The 19991-nt window shown below is 34.4% G+C and overlaps 2 protein-coding genes across 3 annotated transcripts in view; one reads left to right on the plus strand and one right to left on the minus strand.

The window, feature by feature from the left end:
- The first annotated feature begins 122 nt into the window (after positions 1 to 122).
- Positions 123 to 19991, plus strand: part of LOC125679441 (uncharacterized) — a 20539-nt gene continuing 670 nt past the window's right edge. Inside the window, exons 1-7 of the mRNA XM_048918666.2 lie at positions 123 to 141; positions 15504 to 15600; positions 18205 to 18393; positions 18576 to 18792; positions 18996 to 19085; positions 19311 to 19403; positions 19681 to 19991. The exon at positions 19681 to 19991 is cut by the window's right edge and continues 670 nt beyond it. Of these exons, the coding sequence (XP_048774623.1) occupies positions 15533 to 15600; positions 18205 to 18393; positions 18576 to 18792; positions 18996 to 19085; positions 19311 to 19403; positions 19681 to 19991 (968 nt within the window). The 5' untranslated portion in view covers positions 123 to 141; positions 15504 to 15532. The remainder of the gene's footprint in view (positions 142 to 15503; positions 15601 to 18204; positions 18394 to 18575; positions 18793 to 18995; positions 19086 to 19310; positions 19404 to 19680) is intronic.
- On the minus strand, positions 3048 to 11371 carry LOC125679440 (uncharacterized). Of its 2 annotated transcripts, none has more exons than XM_048918665.2 (9): positions 11222 to 11371; positions 7280 to 7439; positions 6518 to 6636; positions 6138 to 6266; positions 5167 to 5199; positions 4890 to 5085; positions 4685 to 4762; positions 4481 to 4576; positions 3048 to 4284 (listed from the first exon to the last, which is right to left on the minus strand). In XM_048918665.2, exons 1-9 carry the CDS (start codon positions 11311 to 11313, stop codon positions 3997 to 3999), a joined length of 1191 nt encoding a protein of 396 aa, XP_048774622.1. In that variant the 5' UTR covers positions 11314 to 11371; the 3' UTR covers positions 3048 to 3996. The 2 variants fall into 2 exon arrangements, with proteins under 2 accessions (XP_048774622.1, XP_048774621.1); XM_048918664.2 differs by having other exon boundaries at positions 7280 to 7442; positions 11222 to 11364.

Genomic DNA, 19991 nt, shown 5'->3' on the forward strand with positions numbered 1-19991 from the left:
GCATTGTTCAAATACCTTAGTCCATCACGTATTGCGCTTGAATATACTGGTGTAGGCCTCTTCGCATCCTCGTTTTCTTTGAAATAACATCAATCGGATCACCTCGTCCTTTTTCGTCGCATGCTAGAAAAAGACTCTGAAGTAAGTACAAAACATATTGGAATTACTTTTGACCTATCTAACTTGAAATTCCTATGCTTCATATAAGACAAAACTTTAGAAATGGCACTTTCCTATATCCTTCTGGTACATGTACATCCTTGCTTTCGAACTCAAAACCAACTTGCTTTTTGGCGTAATCCAGATTGTCCTCAAATATGCATATCTGATTATCTCACATATTTTTTTCTTTCCTATTTTGATAGTGCCAATGTACAGGTGTATTTATTTCTGTTGATGTGAATATGAATTCAATTATCATTTAAAAAGTAGCTAATTTTGGTAAATACATGTATACACTACACGATATTAATTCATCACTTTATATCATATATAGAATAAATCACAATGTGTCCCATTTCTAACTAGATCTATGTTATGCTTCGCTACTTTCTCTAAAATGCTCAATTCGAGCAACATTCATACGCTTACTTCCGAGTCTTTTTCAAACATGAGAGGAAAAGGGGCGAGGTGATCCGATTGAAATTACATATGCCATAGAAAGCGTTCTCCCAACAATATTATCATGAATTTAAAACAAAGAGAATTTTCCCCCCAAATTATGAGCACTATATCAACAGATATCTTCGTTTAACAAAATGATAGGAAAAGATATAAAAAAAAAAATTAGATTAGGTAGGTTACACGAGGAATATGTTTTGGTTCCAGCTGATAAAGCTTGTAATAACATAGCTCAAACTTCCTTTTCAAAAGATGAAATTCTTCAAAGTCATGCTTCAATTTTAAACACATTTAATATCCCAGTGAATGGGACAAATACATATAAATTACCGTACCGTACCTATACTGGATTCCTAAAATTTGAATATATAAAACCTGAAACACATAGATACATTGCTGGATCCAGTAAGTGTTCTATCAAGTCCTCACGAAAATATCAACAGCTGTGAAGGAGAAACTTCAAACTCATTGTGTCACGACATATGCCAGAAGTGGTGTAAATCAAATGTGGATTCTAAAAAAAAACTTTTTGTAAATTTGAAATCACAATTTTTTCACAAATCAACGTCTTAAACATCTGTTTAAACAATATTTTATTATGTATAATACATAAAAGGATTGGACTACAGGCGTTGCCTATATAAGCCCTTACACATCTGCTTCATACTTAGAAATTTTATTCAACATAGATGCTAACGGCAAACATTATGACAAACGAAATTACTTCAGCTTCTCCATCGTCAACTTCCCATATCTATGTAGCAATATTCCATTATCACCTGTATATGGTGTCAATGTCTCTCAATTGATTCGATACGCAAGAGCTTGTTCTACGTATGGTCAGTTTTTAAATCGAGGCAGGCTACTGACAAACAAGTTGATGTTACAGGGGTTTCAACAGTCTCGTTTAAAGTCAGCATTTCGCAAATCTTATGGTCGTTATAACTATCTAATTTACCAATACTATCTGCCATTGGGTAAAATGCTGTTTAACATGTTTCATATTGAGACTGTTCTTTACTGATTTTGACTACAGATTACTCCGTTTACCCAATTGAGATATATAGGGATCACGGCGGGTGTGACCAGTCGACAGGGGATGTTTACTCCTCCTATGTTCCTGATTCCATCTCTGGTATGTCCAGGGGTCCATGTTTGCCATACTCTTAATTTTGTATTCCTTATGAGTTATGAGATTGCTCACTGTTCGTTATCTTCACCTTACCATATATACATATGGTTATCTATAAACGAGCATCGGAAGAATGAAAGTTTAACATATGTTTCGTAACACGCCCGAGTCTCTGCATGCAATAAAATATAGAAAATAAATGAATGTATGAATTCATTAAACCAATGTTAACTGCGTTAAAGAAAATAAATCGATATTAGAATTTTTAAAAAATCAACAGAGTTACTTTGATATATACAGTAATTATTTTTTTTTCAGTGATTGTTTGAAAAAGTTCAACTCCCAGGAGTGCATTCTGTACTTTTGATGTACCATGGCACTTCAATCAATTTAGAACTGCAAATTGTCATATAAGCACCCTAAACAGATTTGACATGTAAATTTTTGTTTGTATTGTTTAATTTTTCATTTGTATTGTATACTCTCTATTTATTATGTAGAATTTTTCTCAACTTATAGTGTATTGAATAATTTCCCATTGTATCTATATATTCCATTTTTAAAAAAATCAATACAAATGAAATATCATACAATACAAATGAAATATCATAAATGAAATATCATACAATACAAATGAAATATCATAAATGAAATATCATACAATACAAATGAAATATCATAAATGAAATATCATACAATACAAATGAAATATCATACAATACAAATGAAATATCATTAAATGAAATATCACACAATACAAATGAAATATCATACAATACAAATGAAATATCATACAAAATGGAAAAGATCAAATATTGCAAGCTTGACATTGTATGACTGAAAATGAAAATATGAATAACTACTTTTAATTTACATTATTACTTCAATAAACCTATATTTGTTGCTTCATGTAAGAAATAATGTCTTGCATGTCTTTTGTTTAATGAATAGGTTTCAAGCAACGTTTTCCTCTTGAAGAATCTAGAAAAACTTTCAATTTTGGGGAATTTCAGTATTGTTTTCCATCAGTTATTTCGTTGGTGTATTCGAGCTCTTTAAACGAAGACAACCATTCTGATGCATTTTAGTATGCTGACTAAATACAAGGAGCTGAAGAACCACGTCAGGTGGGCTTACAATAAATGTATCATTACTCTTTAAATGGCCCAGAAAAGCCCTATTTAACCATAGAACGTACTATATGTCTCCATCATTAAGATTCTGTCGCAATATTGACATGTGAGTTTATTTTTCAAAAGAATTTATTTTCATAAAAATAACTGAACTCTTCGCAAACTTTTAATTCTTTATTTAATGTCATAAGTTACAATGTACACTTTATAAGCTCAAAATGTACTACAACAGAGGATCAGGCCCGTAGAAGGGGGGGGGGGGGGGGTCCATTTTTGACAAAGTTCAATCATATATATATATATATAGTTTGTGTGTATGTGCACCGTCAGAGACGTCGACTTCAAAGTTTCTTGAAAAAGCAAATAATAATAATAATAAAAAAAAAATATAAAAAAATAAAAATTAAAACTATTTTGCCCAACATCCAAATCTTAAATCGTTGAAGGGGGTGGTGTGGGTCTTAACAACCGATGTCATGTGTCTCGGCAGGCTTTGACACAAGAAGGAAATATCCTCACTGTTATGACCTTGGAACGTGTGTAAAATGAGTGAAAAATTCTCAAACAACAATAAAATGTAATGGCAAGATAATTGTGAACATCTTCTATTGAAACATATACGTGTATCATGGTTAATTCACCTAGTTGATCAGATTTCCATCTTTGCTAACCAAGGGGTTCCTTTGAGGAAGATGAATTGTAATCTTTGGCTAGCGAAGATACCAAACTTCTTCATTGATAATCAAATGTATTATTTTGTCGTTGGGGTTCTTGTAGTGTGTGAGTTCATCTGTGTGACCCCATAGAACTGCTGAGAATGGAATGAAAAGGAGGGAAGGAAAACTGTACTAAATAGATAAATCCTGAAAGGAATGCCTTCATTATTCACCTGAAAATAAAATGTCTTGTTTGCAGAAATATTGGAAATATCTGCCGATATATTCTAGCCAGAATTCCGGACGGAAAGCCCAATAATGCACACTGTATAATTGCACAACTACACAACGAGATACTTATAAAATGTTTAACTAGATATATGATAAAGAAGACGGAATCATCATGATACTAAAATATGCTACAATAACAACCCCTCTGACTTTGGCGTGTCCATCACACTGTCGCGTGGTTTGTTCCCTGCACTATCGCCTTTGATAACAAAGGTCCATCCCGATGCAAGTATAACGCAGGCCAAACTGTGAAGTCTACATATTGTCCAATTTTCGTGAAGGACTTCATCTCATTGTTGTCAAATTTAGTTCCACTGGTCCAGACAGCCAAATACATACCAGGATCCTGAACACTTAGGTACCAGCAATATTGCACACACTTTTGGATGAATGGTTTGCATTTTCTAGCATCATCTTCTCCGATAAGTTGCTCTAGTTCTTGACAAATAACCTACAGAAGAAGCGACTGATAAGAAACCATAACCAGTTGCCAAAGATGAAGTAGTAGACTTTTGGGAGATGACATACATGTATATTTCTTCATTAGATGTGATAGGTACATGCGATCATTTTAAATTTTAAAATACTCTCTTGAAGTTTCTAAATAGGTGTTTAAAGTAAATGCAAATAAAAAGTTAAAATTATACCTGGTAGAGGTTTGAATTGCTGATCATCCAAGGAGCAATATCTTTCCTAATTCCTTTGGCTTTGCCTGTAGCAATTGAATCCTGTTCTTTTACGCTCTGAGAATATTTGAAAAATGCAATGCAAATTACATGGGTCAAATAAAAAGCACGTCAAAGTGTATGTGATTGTTTATCTGATAATTGATGTAATAAACTCTTATTTACATTTATCTCTCCAGAGCAGGCGTCTTCCAGACTTGACAGTTGATGCTTTGAAAATTTTTCACACAGTTCATAACATTTCTAAAACAAACAAACAAAATATGATGTATTTTATCAGTAGACAATATATTTATTTATTCAGAGAGCACAATTACATTGTATATAAACAAAATTGACGCATATGTTTTCTTTAGATAATTGTACTTACAACAATTATGTGTAAAAGCGTCTCTACTGCCTTCTTTTCTTCACGATCCTTCTCTAGGATTTCCATGGCGTCTGTCCACTCGTTATCGTAGAGTTCACTGATTTTCTCCGACAGTTTCAGGGGTCGATTTGGGTCACTAAGGTCGGACACGGCCGGATTGTTTTCTCTTAGTTTGTTTCCAGCTGCCTGGCTTAATCTTAAGAAAATAGAGATCAAATGTGAATTGGAAACGAGGTGTTTTGGAGGTAATTATCGCTACAATTTGTATTGAAAATACCTTGTGAGAAGCTTTTCTTTTTCGTCTTTGAGCCTGTAATGATATTAGAGAAATTGAAATTGATTTAACTTAAAGAATACAAAGTAAAGACAAAATAGACAGAAAACTATAAGACACCCATGGACCACAACACTCACCCGAGTCACCTTGACCTACTGTTCTTGATCAAAAGACTTTTAGTCTCTTTAGTCCCATGACAAATTTATACCACTTATTATGACCCTAACCGAGCCCCCAAGGGGTTATGATTTTACCAAATTTGAATCCATACTACATGGTTTTGCTGTTGTGGAGAAAAATTTTCACCCTATATTCATGTATTATTTCATCCTAATTTTAGCTCAAACTTAACCATAGGGTCCACAAAATTGAATTCACACAACTTGGGAATGTTTGCATACTGACATAGTGTAGTCGTTTTGATAAGACATTTTTTAAAAATTATAAATTCTAATGTCAAATTTTGATCCCCTATTGATGTCCCATCTTAACAACCCCTACCCCAGCTGGGCATTGATTTGATGAAACTTCAATCTGCAGTACCTGAAACAGTGTGTAAATCAATAACGCTAATCATAATATAACTACCGTAATCAAAATATAACTACCGTAATCCTAATATAACTACCGTAATCATAATTTAACTACCGTAATCATAATATAACTATTCATGTATATCTTTACCGTAGGATTATTATGGTTGGAATTGACTCTGGTTGTGCAGAAAAAGTCAAAAATGTTCAAAGTTTATGGACGAACAGATAGAGGAATCGCTATAGGGCACACGCCATATGGCGGGACCTTTTAAAATTACAGTTTACTTTTAAAAAAGAATCCCATGAACAAATAAGATAGTTTAATTCATTTTAAAACAAAACGAAATGTGCAGCATCAGCAAATCGGTCCATCTAATGCTGAAAAAAGCCGTCTCCTGATATGGCATGAACCTTTCAATTAAATGACAATATAACCTTTTCATGGCCTCTTCATGTTCTCTTTTAATTTTGGAAATGTTTTCTTCATAATCCTTTCTCTGCCTGAATATTTCATCTTCGTGTTTCTGTTTCAAAGCTGTAATTTCCTCATCCCCTTTTCTCTTCCTTAAAAGATGGCTTTCTTTCAATAATCAATCAATTGTAGCATAAAATCCATGTACAGTTCCGTTTATTGCTGTTAAATTTTTTTGGTGTACTATTAGCACATTAAGGAAAAATCATAAGTGATGAACTTTTGAAAAATTTCCATGTGAAACATTTCTCAAATAACTACTTCGGAGGTCTAACGCTCCGTTTATCAGATTTCACTGAAACAGCCATTGCGCTATAATTTGTTCACATCTATTTATACTGACCGATCAAAATCCCTGCTAAAATTTCGTAAATCTCTTCTGGTCTCTCCTCGTAAATTTTCCTCCTGGGCCTCGGCCCTTTCTCGAAGTCGTCTTTCCTCTCGGGAGGTAATCCTTAACATCTAAACAAACAAGATGCGTTTGTGAAACACAAATGCCCCCGATAGTGGCCAATTCCTAAGATGGCCAAGGTCACAAGGACAAATATCTTGGTACCAGTAGAAAGATCTTGTCAAAAGAAATGCTCACGTACAATATGAAAGCTCTAATATTTACCATTTAGAAGTTATGGCCAATGTAAAAAAAAAATTAAAAGTAGGTCAAATGTCAAGGTCAAAAGGTTTAGTACCCACGGAAAGGTCTTACCACAAGGAATACTCATGTGAAATATCAAAACTCTATCATTTACTGTTCAAAAGTTATTAGCAAGGTTAAAGTTTTCAAAAAGTAGGTCAAATTCCAAGGTCAAGATCACAGGGTCAAAAATGTTGGTACGCATGGAAATGTCTTGTCACAAGGAATACTCAGGTGAAATATCAAAGCTCTATCACTTACTGTTCAAAAGTTATTAGCAAGGTTAAAGTTTCAGACAGAATGACATAATGACGGAATGACAGACAGGACAAAAACAATATGCCCCCCAATCTTCGATCTCGGGGGCATAAAAAGTTCGACAAATTCAGATTGTAGGATCATGGTTCTAATACCTAAACGAAAATCTGTTGTGAATCGTTATATACCGAGGGACAGCCAGTCTCCCCTTACCCTTTTTAAGTCAGGAATCCACCTGTCAATCAGCTCCTCGCAGTAATAGTGGTATACTTTCTTCTTCTTAAACGACTTCTTAGCGTTTGTGGCCAAAGTTTTTATTTTACTGAGTACTTCATGAACTTCTTCAGGGCTTGCTTCGGGCGTCTCTCCATCTCTGTTACATACAAAGAAACATTGATCAACAAGATATGATTATAATCTACCGATTATAAAGTCTCCCAAACGAAGTACTGGCTGTATAAAAGTCGCTTTTTCTGAGTACTACTATTTTCCTCCCTTAACAAAATCCATGTCAAATTTAACTTCATTTGACAAATCTAGATCGTGAAGATTTTGATTTTGAAATTTTTCAAAACATTGCGCTTTTTCCTTCAGTAAAACTGTCACTTCAAATTGATCCTAGTTTGTAGGTCCCAACATTCTCTCATCATTTTTTATGATCCCATGCATGTCTCTATCAGTCCCAGTTCTAAAGTTAGATACCAATTTGTATATCCAATCATCCTTTTATAATTTCTGAAGGTCCAATCTCTTTATCAAACCTAATTCTTATGTAATACAAAGTTTATGATCTAAGGTCAAGGCCTCTGGAATCGCTTGACTTTGATTCTAGTTTGTAGATTTCACCATCCTCTTATCATTTTTGAAGGTCCAATGTCTCTATCAATTTCAGTTCTAAAGTAATGAGATTGTATGTTCAAGGTCAGAGATCAAGGTCACTGGAGTTAGGTAATCTTGATACTAATTTGTAGATCCCATCATCCTTTCATAAACTCTGAGGACCTCATGTCTCTATCAGATCTGGTTCTGAAGTAATACCAATTTTATGTTCTAAGTTCAAAGTCACTGGAGTCACTTGACCTTGACACTAGTTTGTAGTTCCTGTCATCCTCTTGCCATTTCTGAAGATTCCATGTCGCTATTAGTCCCGGTTTTAAAGTTATACCAGTTTTTATGTTCATGGTCAGAGGTCAAGGGTTCACTTGACCTTGATACTACTTTGTAGGCAATGTCATTCTCTTTTCATGTCCAAATACCCCAAGACTCTATCTATCTTATTTGCCAAGTTATATCTGTTTAATTTTGGAAATAATTCTTCCACATAGACTTCTATGTTAAACCCCACCCCCATTAGATCCTCCCCGCAAAATTTACCCTACCCCCCTTCAATCTGAAAATAAAAACACTTCTGCACATCTAGATACATTGGCCTATCATATCCTTGAATATCTAATACTTTTATCAACTGGTTACGGAGAACGATGTCGGACAGTTTTAGGCGCGAGAAAGAAGCGGAGGAGGAGGAAGAAGAACCACCAAAACTTCGTTTGGGAGACTTATTAAAACATTGAAACGATTCATGTGAAAATATGGTAACAAAATAAAAAAGAGGCCCGTGAGCCCCATCGCTCACCTGAGTCATATTGACCCTGCTGTTGTTCAACTGTTGTGATTTTAAAAAGGTTTATTGCAATCTTTACTCCCGTGAAAAATTTTGACCCCATATTGCGGCGCCAACCTAGATACAAAGGGTCATGACATAACTATGATACAAGGTCCCAAGGTAAAAAAAACAAACAACCCATGGTATTAGACATGATATATACAAAATATGAAAACCCTACCTTAAACAGTTCAGGAGAGATTGCCTAGGTTCACATTTCGTAAAAGTAGGTCAAAATCAAACTTCAAGGTTACAAGGTAAAAAACGTTGATACCAAAAGAAAGACATTGTGACAAAGAATGTATATATGAAATATGAAAGACAAGATACTTGCATATAAATATGACTAATCATGGCCTTGTTGTTCTTGTTGAGAGGATCTTTAAAGATGTATCCCTATATATTCCTCATATATTGCCATATCAAACTTTGATCCCCATCTTACCGTTGTTTCAATTTCTTTTTAAAGTATATTTCTTCGATATATCTTTTTTCTGAAATGTTTTTTGAAGATTTTATCCGTAGATTTAAAAGATATTAACAAATAACGTTTTCAATTTTCATAAATATTTTTTTTTTATAAAAAATTGGAACGTTTATATTTGAGTCTTTTAGATATGTTTTATTAGGTTTCATATCATGCACCAAATCACAGCGAAATTTGGACTCTAGAATATCTTATTTGCAAACAAAACACCTTTTTTATCATTCCGAGAAAAAATATACAAAATTCATATAAAATAATTCAGAGCTTGTATCACTCTTTCGATGGTGAAATCAGACTGCATAAGAGGTGTTTTAATGAGCCATTAAATAAATATTTGGTGTAATGAGCTACCTTAAATGCAGGAAAAAAAATCAATGTGTCTTCCGAGAAGGATTAGAAAATTTGGCATTTTTCTAACGCAAAATCTAAGTAGTACATTTCGTAGAACTGAACCCATAATGTAATTCAATTCATAGAGATGATTGGTCAGATATCAAGTCAAATGGATATTTCATTTGCATTCAAATTTATTCTGACGTCAGAAAATATATTTTCCTCGACCTGCTATAAGCGGTCATAGTTCTTTGTATTGGTGTATATTATGTATCAGTAGCAGGCTCTTTCATTTGTGTGTAACAGGAAGATATTGCAACGGACCAGACTGGGATTCGAACGCGGGCACCCTGAATCTCTAGTCAGGTGCTCTACCAACTGAGCTATCTGGCAACCGACGATCTCTCCGTCATAGTAATATCTCTGTCTTGAAGTGCTGTTTAGACGACTTCAACAGTTGGGATTTCTTTTACTTCGACGTGTGTCATACTTGGTATTGTGTTACGGAATTCAGACTTGTGTCATTTTGACCTTGACTGACTTTCAAGACTATTCAAATCACAGGGTCTGATAAAGGTGTTCCCAATTCTTAAAGACCAATGATATAAACAATGTGAGTTTAAACAAAGCAACGAAAACTTTCAGGGGCAATAGCTGTTGTAAGAGGCTTTGGATCATTTTGGTTAATTTCATCTTATATAGTGCCTTCCTTAATCAAGTACTTTGCATCAATAAAAATAGTTTTTATGCAAATGACTGTAATTCTCAAAATTGTCAAAGATCTTAGTCCTAATGTTATATGTATATATAGAAGTTAAGGTGTCAAGTCAGAGCGGCAATATTTCAGTCATTTTGGTAGAGAACTAACTCCCATTAGGACCCTCGACTCTCACATGTACGAATAAGACTTCTTGTACGTACTTTGTTTGGCGTGATATTTAGTAAAGGTTTCGTGTCTCTACTGTTTACGGTTTATGAGATGTTCTGATAACAAACTCTGTAAGTTGTTAAAGTTCAAGTGAGATGGAAGATATGTGGTCATGATTGAAATGTCAAATATTATGATGTGGTGGTCTGACAATTTCGATTGCTGGTGAACCAAAACATCTCAGTTGTTAGAGCACCTGACTAAAGATTCAAGGGGCCATGGTTCAAATCCCGTCTGGTCCGTTGTATATTTTCCCTTCCAGTTACATTTGATGCCATAAACCAGTCCTTGTTACTGACAGGTGAAAATGCCTGCCAAGGGAGATACAGATTGATGTCTTCAAAATGTGAAGATATTTAAGGAGGGAGAAATGTGGCGTTAGACTGGTTCAATCGCCAGTTGCCAGGTAGAGCCCCAGACAAAAGATTCATGGGGCCCGGGTTCAGATTTTGGTCTGGTCTCCTACATTTCCTCCCTCCCTGTTACAATTGATGTACATTTATATTGAACAGTGTTGAATACGTTTTCGACAATTTTTTACGCGTAAATTCATTACGTGCATGTGACGAAAAGAAAAGATGGCAAATTTTAGTAAGAAACAGAACATATCAAAAAGTATTTCTAGAGAGAGGTGAAAAGCCATAAAAAATTAATTAATTCTGAAGTTAGACATTCTACTTTCGTTTTGAATGACGTTCAATATTACATATTACAGACAATATCGATTGTTTTGATAGGTATTACCTTGCCTCAAAGTCCCTGCGTTTGCCTTTCTTTACTTGATTGGAGGGGAGCGACCAACTCCTGAAAAACCCACGCTTTTCTAACTTGGCCATGCTGATGAAAAATGTTTCCTTGTACAGTGGCGTTTTTGTTCTATTTATAGAATGTTGTTTACTGATCGGTAACGGTCGATAGGGCACCGTTGAGGCGATAAAGAAATTTATACTCTATATGGGGGGAAATGCATGAAGCATGAAATTGCAATTACACAAGGCAGCCGTAAACCCTTATCATAGATAAGAGTATGGTTAGGACTAAATACACTTAATTAAATATGCTTACAACTACGACAGGAATAAAATGTTCATGACCCTCCCTCCCTTTTGGTCCATAATTTGCATGTATGACCCCCCCCTCCCCCCCTTCTTTTGATAAAAATCAAGACAAGGTTATGAGACCTGAAAGTTTAATGTTATTTATCAAACTGCATGTACTTGTAGTTTACATGATAGTGTACAATGATTGACTGTCTCAACTACTATAAATGAGGGGGCTTGGGAGATCCTTTGGATTAAAATATTTGTTTTTGAACAGTGTTTTCAGGACCAAAATATTGTTTACGTAGACCAAATCATTTATTTTTTATGATTGTGGTATGTTTAATCCCAGATCGGGCTAGAACTTGGAGATAACATGATTTTTTTTTCTCCATAAAGAAAATATATGGCTCCCCGGTCAGCCATGTACCTCAAATCACTTGACTCTACACTAGATTGAATTTTAGCTGCATGCAAATCCGCCTCATCAGGAGTGTATTTGCACTTTACAATTATCATCCAGTTTGATTATTTTACAATTGAGGATTTGAACATATCCCCATGATTTTTGTTGCGTTTATATGACACGATAGGTAGAACAGAGACAACACCTTTCCCTCTCTGGAGAATGTGCCAGTATTTAAAAGCTTTTGCTTTATTTTCCGAATTCCAAGGTTGTATTTGACAAAAACAAGGGGTATACCCTGTATTTTGCATTTATTTACACCTGATAACAGAGGTGGCTCGATTGTAATTATCAAGTACCGCTTGTATGTTTTGATTTATTTCATTATCACTATGACCCCTCTTTAGAAGGTTTGTTTTGAAATCTTTTAAGAATTTCTTGAAGTACATCTTTCTAATATGGCCTATGGTTTCACCTGTAATAAATCCCATAAAACTAAAGGATTATGTATATACCACAGGCACCTGAAGTATGGATTATTACTACCCCCCCCCTCCTTTTTTCATAATTTTTTTGGGTGGCAATAATTTCTCTGAAATGTGTGAATTCCCAGTCTATCTCATCCCTCTTTCGATTCATGTAATCGTTTCACGCTTTTTGTAAGCGTTAGAGATTGACCTTCTACTGGTATAATAATTTTTTTAAATTTTAATATACCGATAGAAGGCCAATCTCTAAAACTTACAAAAAGCGTGAAACGATTACATGAATCGAAAGAGGGATGAGATAGACTGGGAATTCATACATTTCAGAGAAATTATTGCCACCAAAAAAATTAGGGGGGGGGGGGTAGTAATATCCATACTTCAGGTGCCTGTGGTATATATTGAGCTGACCGGATCTTGATTCAACATCGATACATTATGGCAAACCATTTTGCTATTTATCTGGAAAATAAGATATCTCTCTAATTGAAAGACACATAATTTATCTCTTTAGAAAAAAAAATTCTTTAAGAGATATCTCTCAACTTAGATACCTCTCTAAGAAAGACATAGTTCTTTCACTTAAAGAGATATCTTTTTCAATTAGAGATGTATCTCTTTTACATTAGGTAATATTTCTTTCATTCAAAGAGATACTTATTTTACTTTGAGAGATATCTCTTCAAGTTTAAAAGATGAAAGGTGAAGATAACGAACAAGTGATCAATCTAATAACTCCTGTAAGAAATACAAAATAAAGAGTTGGGCAAACACAGACCCCTGGCTATACCATAGGTGGGATCAGGTGCCTAGGAGGAGTAAGCATCCCCTTTCGACCGGTCACACCCGCCGCGAGTCCTATATCTTGATCAGGTAAATGGAGATCTATTTAACTTGAAGAGATATCTTTATAAGATATACTTAAAACAAGAGAGATCTCCTTAAGTATCCAAGGAAGATACCTCTAAAACAAGCAGATATCTAAGTCAAAGAGATATTTCTCTCGATTATTTCAATTCTGGTGGAATGCACACAGAATGTCCGCCAAAATCGTCCAAAGATTCAGAGACAGAGGAATCTAAATACAAAACCCATGTTACACTTGACACTGCAATGTTATTCAGAATATAAGTAATTGCTAGGAATTTTAGACTGGGTGATTGATAAAGGATAATGTTGTAGTACAACTTAGTGTGGTAATATTGGTGCAAGCACAATTGATTTCTCTGCAATATTCATAAATATATTCAAGTACAATAGATAATTCATTCATACTTAAAGCAATATTAGCTCTGAATCTGAAAATTTTATTTTGTTGTAAAAATGTGTTATTATGAGTTTTGTATGTAACTTTAACCATCGTCATTGATAAAATTAAAACTAAGCTGAAGAATTTATCAAAAATAAAGATTTCAGTTCTGTTGCATTAATTGAATACATATAATTTATTTTTGTACAGGAGGACAATAATGTAATTTTGCTTCATTCAGAGCCTCTAACACAAATATTAATAACAAAAGTTTATCTTGTAATTGAAGTAGTAAATCACAATTTTAAAACAAAAATTTTTGACACCAAAATGAAAGCTAGCATTATGCTTATTTCCCCGTTTTGTCAAGGGGTATGAATGAGGGGTGGCAATATCAATATATCTAAATGCAAGTTTTATGTCAGTTTAATTTTCGCATCAGTTCCTAAAAAAAAAAATCAAAAAAATCAAGGAAATCACAACGCTGAAATAATTATCATACAACTCGCTAGGATCAGCCAGGCGGCTAATGCCGTCCCAACAACCTCCTCGAACTTTCCCGCCATTTTTGATTATTAAAGGGGAAGGGAATCCAAAAGGTTTTTTTTTACAAGATAAATGATAGAATTAATTATATGATAAAAAGATGTCATACTATACTGTTGATATACGGCCTAGATAAGCCTGGAACAGTACTAATTAAAACCAAGTCAACTGAAAAGAAAAGACTATATGTAAACTGTGAATCCATCATTTGCGTAATGACAAGTTGAGATTCGAGACATTTACATGAAGACACGTGTCTGGTCTGCGACTCGACTGAACGTCTTCTTGCAAAAGAACGGACTCAAATCTATACGGCTCCAAACTTAACTGTTCGTGCCTTGACAGTGCTGCTGATAAAATAAACCGGAACCGACGGTATGACGTCATAAATTAAACTTCAATGGCCGCTCTCTTAGCGACGGGGAATTGAAAATATGTGATGGATTGATAATAATTTAATCGTTAAACAAGGATTTTTGTTAATTTTTTTTGGGTTAAAGATTTACGATATCAGTAAGTAATACTTTATTCATAAAAGCAACAATTGCTGCATTAAGTCACAAAAATGCATTGGAGAGAAATCATTGTAGTCAAAGGGGGAAAAGACATCGCTTAGGTTTAAGATATATTTCTTAAAGTTAGCGATGTCTCTCTCTGAAAATTTGTAAGAGACAATATGTATATCATTAAATTTATACTTTACATCGGTAGAACCATCTCTTTACTTACTTACTTAATCCACTTCGTCCCATGGGGGACATAGGGCAACCACAGTAGCTTTCCACTTTTTTCTGTCTTGGGCTATTTACAGTAAAGAGATATCTCTAAAGGTTAAAGAGATATCTCTAAAGGTTAAAAAGATATCTCTAAAGGATAAAAAATATATCTCCAAGTTAAAGAGATATCTCTAAAGGTTAAAAAATATATCTCCCAAGTTAAAGAGATATCTTTCTAAGTTATAGATTATCTCTCTAAATGAAAGCGATATCTTTTTTTGAATGAATAGCAAAATGGCTTACCATGATATATTGACCAACCCTTACCACGAAATACTGCATACTGAAGACGAAAACGCCACCATGCCCCTTCCCGTGCGTATGTAAATAATTCAATCTGTAGGGCGACCTTCTTATAAGGAATACATGTACGAAATAAGCAATAAGTGATAACAAATACTAATAGTAAGGAAACAAATATTAACAAATGAATGACATCATCAACACGTAAAGTCATAGCACAAAAGTGATTAGAGTTGTAACGAATAATGTTCCTCAAGGGTTTCCGTATATTTCCACTCCAGTACAAATCGAAAGTAGAGCCACCGTTCAAATGGCGAAGAGAAAATCCGACGAGAACTGGGGGAATTCTGAAAGACCAAGGAAGAGGTTATCAAAAGGGTAAGACTGTTGTTTGATACAATGACGGAGAATTTATGTAATTACACCGGATAGAACTCTCAAAGAGCAACGAACACCGAACATTGTATATGTATACCGGTAATAAAAATGAGTAAATAATGTACATGTAAAAGAACGATAAATAATTGAATCACTTAGTGTCATATGTCTCCGATCATTGATGTAAGAAATTCAAGAAGGGGGCAACCAGGAGGGGGGCAACCGTGTAACTCACCCCCACCCACCCCGTTTCGTCATCATTATAAAATATACAAAATAATATTTTTTTTGAAGTTTATTATATTTTCCCTACATCTTAGGCCTTCCCTCGCCTACGGATTAGGTTTTCTTTCTAACTGACTTTTTTCATTATACTATGGAGGGTAATCGTGTTAAAAAATCCAAGCATGTAAACTTGTTATCCAAACCTGCAACCGTGTTCATTTTTCAGTTTCAGCTATGTATGTGTGTAACTCAGGGGGTGTACGTTATGTTTCTCAGAAATGTATACCTCAGTGTTGTACTCTTCATTTGTGTCATCGTTTGATTTTTTATCTTACATTTCTCTTACAATATAAAAATGCATCATTGTATCCTAAACGATTACACAAAGTTTACATCCTTGGATTTTTGAACACGATTACCCTCCATAGAATACGAATTTGATTTGTGCCAGTATTTTGACGGTTTACGTATTATGTTTTGAATGATACTACAGGCAATGTCATGAATGGATACTTTTGCCATTGCTGCAGCTTTGATATATTGATAATACCTTATAGTTTCAATTTTGGAAAAAAATTGGTATGGAATCCATTTAATCACCACCCCTCCCTCTTCCTGTCACTACCTCCCCAAGAACACCCCCCCCCCCTCGACAATGTATTCTTTTTTAGAAAAACGAAAGTTGAATATATAAATAGATTATCATTTCCTTTCACCTTATTGTCCTGTATTGTCAAAACAGTGAATGTTATATGGAATATCTCGCTCAACTTTTGGTGGAGTAACACAGCGGGGAATCTGATGTAGATGGAAAGTGGAGGATGTGTTCAGTGATAGTTTGAAATTGAAAAGTTTCAAATACCTTATTTAGATTAAAAGTGCGGATTTGATTGACGTAATCTGAAAAAAGAAAAAGAAAACCCCTGCTAGACTCGTACGCACCATCGCACGAACTGCAGATGACACCTTAACTTACTGCGCTACCCATTTTGGTGGGATTGGGTTGTTAATCATCTGTCTGATAATCACTTTCATATGAATGACTACAACTAATAAAACGCACGAAACTTATACAGACACTTTATCATGGTGGGACAGAAGATCCCTGAGGTTACTCAGGGTCAATATTGAACATTACTTTTCATGATATAAAAATTGCTACCGCCCCCTTGTAAACAAAGGGAGTGTATATATTATGTATAGACACACTGTCTGTCCTATAAACACCCTGTCTGTCCTAATATTCCATTTACAAATGTAAGGATATAGGGTTGTTTTGATTAATTGCTTAAGTAATGAATCAAATAACAAGCAGCAGAATGGGGGTAGGCGGTTGCCCATTTTTGACAGTGTTCATTTTCCATTATTGTTACATGCAAAGTTAGCTATAATTAAAATTAGGCGTTAAATCAAATAAAAACAGTTTCAGTTTAGTTTATTTCGACATGCAAAGTAAGAGACCTTTTGTGACCCGCCCCCACTTTATTTTATACTGAATGGTAAGAGTGTATGTTGGAAATGATGAATTGAACCTACAATGTATGTGTCGAAGGATGGACGCTCCTCCCCCCTTAACATTTTGAAATTGGAGGGGAAAATAATTTAGTTTTTTTTTATCCCCCCCCCCGCCCTTAGTTCTTTAGATTTTGATTATTTAGCAAAATAGGATTGAGGTTTTAATTTTTTACTAATTTCAAAGTAACCCCCCCCACCTCAATTTTTTTTCAATTTCAAATTACGCTTTTGAACTTTATCAAGTTTTTTTTCACTACCGGTAAAGGGCACCTTTCCCCTTTTGATAAAAAATTAATATTTCTCCTTTCACAGGTACATGTAATATCATAATTTCCTTACAGATATAGAACACTCATATTGGAGAAACACCCTGTACATATGATTGTATATGAATTCTAAAAAAATCCTTAAGATATATGTAGTTGAAGTCATTTTGTAATATAATAAAAGTCCAATAACATAAATAATGATCAATCATTTATACATATGTTCCGAGATATTGTAATCTGAGATGGGTTGCCCCTGAACCCTTCCTCCTGGGAGCTCTTGCTTGCATTAAAAATTCCCTTCAATATGAAATGAGTAGTAACATATAAGAACTGTATAAAACCATGGAACAATTATTTCGATCAGAGTTCATTGCTATTTCCGTACTTTATATATATATATATATATATATATATATATATATATATATATATTACATTATACATGTATATCAAAATGCCTTCTCTCAAAATTGCAAATGCTACAAATGGCTTAAATTTGATGATGTTTCACTCAGTAAAGGAAAATAAATGTCAAAGGAGAGAGGTTCTATGCAGCAACAAGGGTGCGATCAGTCCATTAATTTTGTTGTTTTAGAGAAACCAGCGGATCTGTAGAAGACGCACTAACCATCATTGAGAAACAGGTTCAGATTGTGAGAGATATAAAAAGTCAAGAAAATACCCACAGTCTTCACGCAATCATTGATCAGCTGCAGAAGAAACTAGAGGCTGAGAAAAAAGCTAAATCAGAGGCTTTGAAAACTAAAGAAGACGCTTTAAACAGGTTAGATAATGACAGGGCGTATCATAGAGACAATCACTTATGATAAAATAAAGCCCTCTAACTGGTAGAGAAGACTTATATTGAATGATACCTTAGAATACTTGATAAAACAATCTACTTTTTAAAGTATAACTCTGTTACTCAAACTATGTTAGGTAACAAGTATCTTGATTACTTTCCAGATTGAGCTCAGTGGCAGCGAATCGACTTCGAGATAATAATCCCGGTATTACAGATCTTAGTGACCCAAATCGACCTATCAAATTAGGAGAAAAGGCTTCTGAGATCTACGATAACGAATGGACAAATGCTTTAGAAAACCTAGAAGAGTTACGAAAAGCAACGGATGTAGAATATGACGAAGAACAGGATGTGATGCTGCTTCTCAGCATTCTAACAGTAGGCATATTGTCAGTGTTACCATATCTAAATTCTTCTCATAGTATTTCTTCTTGAGTTCATTAGTTGCTGATTGTTTTATTTAAAGAGTATTGTATGTATTTGTTTTCAACAAGACAATTGATTGTCATATATATATATATATATATATATATATATATATATATATATATATATATTTCAAAGGTAGAAATGTTTTGCAGGACATTTTTCAGATGTGCATTGCAGATACCACCGAGCACATCGAAAACATATCTCGGATGCTACTTTCTCCAGCATTGGTGAAAATTAAAGTACTGATTTAGATTATTGTATATTTGATCAGAACCTTTGTATATGAATTATGTGTTCATTTTAGCAATACATGACATTGGCCTCTTAAAATCAATTTTACGCATTTTTTACACCGGGCTTTAGAACATTTACATGTTTCAATCGAATTTTTTTAAAAGAATGTTATAAGATTGGAATGAATACATATTTTTCATAGCTCTATATTTATCTTATTTTCTGTGCAGCATAAACCAAAAGTCCCCTCGGTGTTCTTGAAAGAAATTAAAGATTTTCGAAGGCAGCATTGCACGGAATCAGTTCTTCAAAGTTTAACCGAGGTAATTAACGGACCATATCTCTATGAGAGAGAGAGAGAGAGAGAGAGAGAGAGAGAGAGAGAGAGAGAGAGAGAGAGGTTGTAACACAAGGAAGGAAATTATACCAAAAAAAATCTTGATCTATTTCCATTTTTAAAAATCTATTTCCCCCCAACCATTTGCAGTGTATTATATATCTGAATTATACATGTGCTATTGGGCAGAATCTTGTTACAAAAAATGAGATATGATTTTTAAACACAAGTTGTTTTATTCTTGATAATATATTTACATTCAGCATTACGTAGAAAAACTCCCCGACCACAACCCGGAACAACTGACGCCGGATGTGATGAAAGCTTGCAAGGAGTACATCCACAGATGTGTTGAACTTTCGTGGTTGATGTCCATTCAAGATCCGCCTATGTGTATGGAATGGCAATTTCAGGGTTGTAAATTCAGAAGGGATATAATGCGGTCTTTTACGAAGAGTGGAGATAAGGTGCAGTTTGTCGTCTGGCCTGCATTATACCTTCATGATGGCGGACCTTTGGTTGCCAAGGCGATTGTTCAAGGAGTGAAAACCGAGAAGAAGAGAAAAAGAAACGA

This window comes from Ostrea edulis, chromosome 2 (assembly GCF_947568905.1).
Source record: "Ostrea edulis chromosome 2, xbOstEdul1.1, whole genome shotgun sequence".
NCBI classification, from domain to species: domain Eukaryota; kingdom Metazoa; phylum Mollusca; class Bivalvia; order Ostreida; family Ostreidae; genus Ostrea; species Ostrea edulis.

Coding starts and splice junctions, on each gene's coding strand:
- LOC125679440 (XM_048918664.2), bottom strand. CDS start 11,313: ATGGCCAAGTTAGAAAAGCGTGGGTTTTTCAGGAGTTGGTCGCTCCCC. Junction 5,086..5,166: donor AAAGAAAAGCTTCTCACAAG/GTATTTTCAATA, acceptor TATTTTCTTAAG/ATTAAGCCAGGCAGCTGGAA. Junction 4,763..4,889: donor CGCTTTTACACATAATTGTT/GTAAGTACAATT, acceptor TGTTTGTTTTAG/AAATGTTATGAACTGTGTGA.